The sequence below is a fragment of the Chionomys nivalis genome, chromosome 11, assembly GCF_950005125.1.
Source record: "Chionomys nivalis chromosome 11, mChiNiv1.1, whole genome shotgun sequence".
NCBI lineage: Eukaryota > Metazoa > Chordata > Mammalia > Rodentia > Cricetidae > Chionomys > Chionomys nivalis.
In genome coordinates, this window is record NC_080096.1 from 19830462 (window position 1) to 19837749 (window position 7288).

Consider the following 7288-nt stretch of genomic DNA (forward strand, 5'->3'; position numbering starts at 1 on the left):
TCCTTGAACGTCAAATCCAAAATCTAAGTCAGCAGAAGCCCGGCTCTGGACAGGGTGGGCTGGGGGCGGAGTCTGGGCGTCTCGCTCCTCCCCGAGCAGGGCGAGAGGGGGAAGTCCCGCCCCTCAGCCCCGCCTCCCCGACTGCCCCGCCCCCTTCCTGCCCGACGACAGGGGGCTGGAAGGCAGGCCCGCGGTTGCGAGGCTCGCTTGAGGGCCATGCCTGTCTCGCTGCGCTCCCCTCTGTTCTTGGACGTGGTCGTGGGCGTGGTGGGCACCCTGTCTTTCCTGCTGGACTTGGCCGCCGACCTGTGGGCCGTCGTCCAGTACGTGCTCGGTGGCCGTTACCTGTGGGCCGCGCTGGTACTGGTGCTGCTGGGCCTCGCCTCGCTGCTGCTGCAGCTCTTTAGCTGGGTCTGGCTGACCGCCGACCCCACCGAGCTGCACAAGTCGCTGCCCTCGCGTCGTTTCCTGACGCTGCTGCATGTGCTACAGCTCGGCTATCTGTACAGGTGAGTGCCCTGGCCCGCCGAGGAGAGGAACGTGGGTTGACAGCCGTCAGAGCCAAGTCTAGTGAGAAAGTCCCTGCAATAATGTGGGCCCGAAGAGAAGAGTGTTTCTTAATTTTTATTAGTTTAATTTTAATTTAGTTTGTTTATTTATTTTCGAGGCAGGGTTGCTCTGCGTAGCTCTGGTTGTCCTGGAACTCGCGTTGTAGACCAGGCTGGCTTCAAACTCAGATCTACCTGCCTTTAAAGACGTGGACCACCTTGTGTGACTTTTTTATATTTTTATTGTGACTAGGCCCTTGAGTGATCACTGACCTCTTTGGTCTCAGTTTACTCGGTGTCTAGCTGGGTTGGCAATAGTTGCTACTGGTGTTCTGAGCAGAATAAAGGCACATGTTCGTAAATTGTCCTGGCACAATTCATGCCTTTCCCGGGCAGCAGCTTCCAGGACAGTGCCCCCTTCCCCTTCTTTCTTAATTTTGTCCTTTTCTGTGAACATTTGCCTCCCCATCAGGGAATGAAGAAGGCAGAGATGGGTCCTGCCTTACTCATTGTATCCCTGTAGCCAGCCAGGGCTGGGCACAGAAAATGTGTGGATTGTGTGTTTTTTTTCCTGAACTGGGCAGAACCCAGGCTCAGCCAAAAGTGACAAGTGAGGACAGTTCCTGGCACAGTGCTGGCCTGGTGAGTTTTTTTTTTCTTTTAACATTTATTTATTGATTGATTATGTATACAATATTCTGTCTGTGTGTAAGTCTGCAGGCCAGAAGAGGGCGCCAGACCTCATTCCAGATGGTTGTGAGCCACCATGTGGTTGTTGGGAATTGAACTCAGGACCTTTGGAAGAGCAGGCAATGCTCTTAACCGCTGAGCCATCTCTCCAGCCCGTGACTTCTTTTTTTTTTAAATCATGAATAAGCCCTTGGGTGAGACGGGAGAAAGTAAAGTCAAGGAGTCAGGGTCACACCATGGAAGGCAGGGAGGGCTTCATGGTGTGGGTTGGTTTGGGTGACTGGATGGAGAATCTGTTGTGGAATTAATTCCCCTCAGATCTTTGCAAAGCTGCATATTGAGCTTCCAGCAGTGGGGCGGGGGCTTTGAATGTTCACGATTTGCCCGAGGGAGTACAAGTACAGCCGAATGGGTGTGAAGGACAGGCCAGAGAGGGCATCCGATCCCCTGGAGCTGGAGTTAGAGGTGCACCACCTCGTGCGGCGGCTGCAATGAACTGCTACGCCATCGCAGGCCCCTTGCTTGCTTTTCAATTCCATTTCCCATCTCTAAGACGGGGCCTTGGTTAATTGGGTTAAACTCGGGACCATGCCTGACCAGCAAGCATGGCGGTTGTATGTCCCCAACTTAAAGGATGAGGAAACAGGTTCTGCGAGGTTAGGTGGTTTGCCTGAGGTTCCATAGCAGATAAGTGACAAGCTAGGATTGAAGCCCACCTCCATGCACTCAGTGGTCGGAAATGGAGGGACTTCCAGAACACTGACCTGACCCGCTGGGCATCTATTTGTGTGTTCTGCCTAGGTGCCTGCACGGGCTGCAGCAGGGGCTGTCCTTGTTGCAGCAGGAGCTGCCAACCGAGAGTGACATAGCCTATACAGACTTCCTGTCTCTGGATATCAGCATGCTGCGGCTCTTTGAGAGTTTCTTGGAGGCGACACCACAGCTCACATTGGTGCTGGCTATCGTGCTGAAGAGTGGCCAAGCTGAATACTACCAGTGTGAGTGCTGGGCCAGTGACAACCCCTTTGGTGCCCCTCAGTTAGCAGTGTCCTCACTCTCAGTGTACAGAAAGAAAGCAGGGAGACGGAGCATTAGATAGTGGATTCCGACCTAAAGTCGTTCAAGCTGCATGGAGTTAGAAAAGTGACTCAAACTTTCAGTTTATCCTCATCTGAGCATCGGGCATAACAAATGAAACTACCTTGTGGAATACTGAGCAGATTAAATGTGGGGGATGCGTATAGAGTCCAGGGCCTTGCACATCAAATGTGTGCATATGTTTGTGTGTTTGCAGGTGCATGTGTCAGGTGGAGTTTGCAATCGCTCTCCATCTTTTGTTTTTGAGACAGGCTCTCACTATACAGACCAGGCTGGCCTCAAACTCACAGAATTCCCCTGCTTTTGCCTGCCCAGTGCTGTACTTTTTATTACTTTGATGATAATAAATAAAATATATAGGTTACCTGACACATAATGATAGGTTTTAGGTAATGGACATTTTATTGAGCACTGCTTCAACCTGCGTGGGTTAGGGAGTGACCTAACTGGCAACCGGAATAAAGAAACAGGCACCCAAAAATGCTGAGCTTGGGTGAGCCTCGGGCTCTAAAGCAGCGGCACAGCACACCTGAAGTTTCGGTGCATACTGATTCTAGCTAAAGGCCAGCTGCTTTTTAATGTGTGTTCTGAGACTGGGCTCTTTGCTGTTCCCATGGGCCTGAGGCACGGGGGTATGTGACATGGTCCACTCAGGACCTCACCTGCTCCCCACAGAGAACCTTCAGACACTTAGGTTGGTTGTCTGTCACTGAGGTGGGGACACAGCAGTGAACAAGATACACAGAGCCTCCACCCAGCCTGTAAAACAAATAGTTACACTAGGTGTACTGAGTGACCGCAAGAGTCAGGTGGCAGAGACTCACAGGGCCCCATAAACCCTCAGAGACATCTGGAAAGTGAGGAGCCTTGGGAGGGACTTCTTCAAGACCAAGCAATGCTCTACCTCACACCAGATTGAGAGCCCAGGGCTCCCAGTTCTGTTCCCCGTCCATGCATACCTCAAGGTCCTCCGCAGCAGCTCCCCAAGGAAGCCGCCTGGGAGAACCCCTCGCTTAAGAGAGGTGCCTGCCAAAAGGTGCTCACTTTCAGCACTTGGTAGGTATGTGGCATTTCCTTGAGGTCAGAGCCAGGCGGAGATGGTCTACAGTGTGGGTTGAGCATGAGGAGACAGGCTTTTCTCAACTTTTGACTGAGCAAACATTTATTATGTGCCACGTACTGGGCCACCAGGGGAACCCAGGTGAACCAAATCAGCTTTCTACCTTCCAGGAGCTCAAAGATAGAAAACAGGCTGGGCGGTGGTGGCACATGTCTTTAATGCCAGCACTCAGGAGGCAGACGGAGGCGGATATCTGAATTCCAGGTCAGCCTGGTCTACAGAGTGAGTTCTAGGATAACTAGGACTACACAGAGAAACTGTCTCGAAAACAAAACAGGCATCGCTATGTTAATGGGGTGGGTGTTACAGGGACCTCTGGCTGCCAAATGGGGTCTAGAAGGGCAACCCCAGAAGTTATTCAAGCTGGGGTTTGCAGGGGGAGTAGCCTGGGTAGGCAAGAGATGGGACTAGCTACAGATTTGATACCAGGTCACAGGTGAGTTCTGGACACTTCTGTTGAGTGAGGACGCACAGGGCACGCCCGTTCCACTCCCTCCTTGGAGGCCCTGATGCTTCCAGTCCAGGGTAGGCACTTCAGAGGTGGGATAGGACCCCTATCCTAAACTACATCTTGGAAGTCAGGATAACAGGCCGAGCTGTACCTGGAGGAGAGTAAGGAATGGTGGGGAGGTAGGTCATTGCTCCCAGTCCTGAGGACAGCTGCAGAAGGCTATTGCTACTCCATGAGATCTGTCTACTTTCTGACACGGAGAAAGGGGCAGGGGGTGGGGGCTGGAACTGCTAGGGTGACAGGACCTAGACGAGGTTTAGGGTGAAGGCACAGGAGTGCCAAATACCAAGTGGAGTCTACGTCACACACCTCCCATCCTTATGCTACCAGGGTAGCATTTGAAAGCAGTCCTCTCTCCTCGGTTGGAACGCCAACTGTCTCCTGAACAACTTGGGGCTTCTAGGACCGACTTCAGGGTTTCCGCCAGAGTTCCTGTGAGCCCCGGGGGCTGCCAGGCAGGCTGCACTCAAGGCTGACTTGTTTCTTCTTGCTCTTGGTAGGGTTTGGCATCGGCTCATCCTTCCTGGGGATCTCGTGGGCACTCGTGGACTACCACCGGTCCCTGCGTACTTGCCTTCCCTCCAAGTCTCGCCTGGGCTGGAGCTCCTCTGCCTTCTACTTCCTGTGGAACCTGCTGCTGCTGTGCCCCCGAATCTTCGCTGTCGCCCTGTTCTCAGCTCTCTTCCCCCAGTACCTGGCCCTGCATTTCTTCAGTCTGTGGCTGGTGCTGTTGTTCTGGGTCTGGCTTCAAGGCACACAATTTATGCCAAACCCCAACTTTGAGTGGCTGTACCGGGTGACGGTGGCGATCATCCTTTATTTCTCCTGGTTCAACGTGGCTGGGGGCCGCACCCGAGGCCGGTCCGTCATCCACTTGTTCTTCATCCTCAGTGACAGTATTCTGCTGGTCAGCACCTGGGTGACACACAGCACCCTGCTGCCCAGCGGGACCTTCTTGCCAATGTGGTTGATTATAGGAGGAGCCTGCTTCCTCCTGGGACTGGCTTTGCGTCTGATCTACTACCTCTGGCTGCACCCTAGCTGCAGCTGGGAGCCCGACCGCGTGGATGGGGCCCGAAGTCTCCTTCCTAGGAAGCAGCCTAAGCTGCTTTATAATAGACGAGCCACTCAGTTAGCACAGAACTTTTTCACCAAGATCAAAGAGGAGGAGATTTCTCTGGCAGAGGCTGGAGACGTGGAAGGAGCCCTTTGAGATAGGGTCTGACTCAGCCAGTGAGGAAGATGTGGAGAGCTGGGCCTTGGAAGGGCCAAAGGCCAATCATATACAAGCTGTTTTCTCTTCCTTACCAACCATGAGCTGCTGTCACCAAAGCCTCACGTTGCCATTCTTACCTCTCAGGTAACTGGTAGAGGTATCCTGTCTCCTGGGTTCCCTGGCCTGCTCTAGGAGGTCCTGGGGTTCTGGGGATGTTCTCAAGAAGTCTTCCCTACCCCCACCCCATCCACTCACGTCAATCAACAAATGTTGAGAGCACTTTATTTTCCGGGAGCAACATTCTGACTGTTGAACTGGCTGCAGCCCGACCTTCTTTCCCTACCCACTTGAACAAATGTGATTTCAAAGACCAGAGGCCAGTGACGACCCTGCCAGTGTTGTGATGCAGCAGTCTCTACTCTGGCTCTTGGGCCACCTTTAAAGCAAGTGCCTCATGGACCTGTGGTCTAGGCCATGCACAACCCGCTGAGTTATTTTACCTCCTACCTCAGTCAGTGAAAGGAAGAGAACATGCGCGCATGTGTTTAACAGTATTATTAAAACCGTGTAATATTTCCCAAACCAGTATGTACCATTAAATACAGTCTGTCAGCCTTTCCATTACAGATAGGTGGCAGGGGTCTGGAACCCCTTAAAACTGGTACAGACTCCTGGAATAGAGATGCGGGCTGACTTAGTTATGACTTTGTAGTGGATATCTAAATTGTTCCAGTATAATAAAAACTCGGGAAGCAGAAATTGAGACAAAGACCTGGTAAACCCAAGGACAGTGGAGAGTCAACTGGCTGACCCTCTCTCCAGGTTTTCCCCAAATTGCCTCCCTGGAAATCCTCTCTTCCTGTCCTCTCTAGAAGATCTCTTCAGTCCTTCAAGAACTCTATGGCAAATCCTAGTAGCCAATCGCTGACTCCATTCTTTGATTTGAGGTGGCCTTATTGGCACAGTGGAAGGGTTATACCAACAATTCTCCTGCAACATTTCCCATTTCAGTTGGTAGAGCAGGGGACTCTTAATCCTGGGGCTGTGGGTTCGAGCCCCATGCTGGATGGCAAATTGTAACTAGGCTTTCTCTGTCCCACCAGTTAGCTCCCAAATAATGACAGAGACTTATTATGAAAGCTTGGCTTTAGCTTGGGTTTGTCCCATTAGCTCTTATAACTTAACATTGTGGCCTTTTACCTTTCATTCTATATGCCTGACGCTCTCCATGCCTTGTTGGCATGTCAGGTACCTAGATGCATCTCCTGTTTCCTCTCTCTCTGCCTGGAAGTCCTGCCTATACCTCCTATCTAGCTATTGGCCATTCAGCTCTTTATTAAACCAATCAAGCAATGTATCTTCAGTGTACAAATACCCCACAATGTGACTGCATTTTGCTTTCTAAGATGCAGTGGCTGGTGAGCCCGAGTGGGCTGCTCATCTGGCAGGCAGCAGAACTCACATTTTGGGCAGACATAGTACGTTCTCCTAGCAGCTCTGGGAGAACTGGGCCTGAAGAGCAGCATCTTTAGGACTAGGAGGTGAGTTTGAGGGGCTGGGTGGAAGGTGAAGTGACACATCTTAGGATGTGGATGACGGTTCTGGGGAGATGGAGCGTTCTGTTCTGGTTCCAGTGCTGGGACCCAAGATAGTTCTAGTGTGATCGAAACTCACTCTGGGTAGTTCACAACGGCCTGTAACTCTGGCTCCAGGAGATCCAACATCCTCCTTTGGCCTTTGCACATGCATATACAGGCATACACTCAAAAAAAATTTTAAAAATTGAAAAAAGGAAGTGCAAGTTATTACACTGGCCTTGTTTTTAGTCTGTCCTACCAAGATGACCTTGAAGACATCCTTCTGCTTCAGCCTCCCAAACTGCTAGGATTACAGGTGTACACAACCACACACAAAGCTCTTTATTCTGAAAGAATTTGAAATTATATCAGCGGCATTACATGTAATTAGAAAATGTCCTTGAGCCAGGTGGTGATGCATGTCTTTAGGCCTAGCACTCACTCAGGAGGCAGAGGCAGGAGGATCTCTGTGAGTCTGAGGCCAGATTGGTCTCCAGAGGAAGTTCCTGGTCATTTGAGACAAGGTTC

General features: G+C 51.4%; 1 protein-coding gene across 1 annotated transcript; it reads left to right on the top strand.

Moving 5' to 3' along the window:
* The first annotated feature begins 171 nt into the window (after positions 1 to 171).
* Xkr8 (XK related 8) lies at positions 172 to 6297 on the top strand. Its single transcript, XM_057784603.1, has 3 exons — positions 172 to 509; positions 2040 to 2236; positions 4468 to 6297. Exons 1-3 carry the CDS (start codon positions 217 to 219, stop codon positions 5178 to 5180), a joined length of 1203 nt encoding a protein of 400 aa, XP_057640586.1. The 5' UTR covers positions 172 to 216; the 3' UTR covers positions 5181 to 6297.
* The last annotated feature ends 991 nt before the right edge of the window (positions 6298 to 7288 follow it).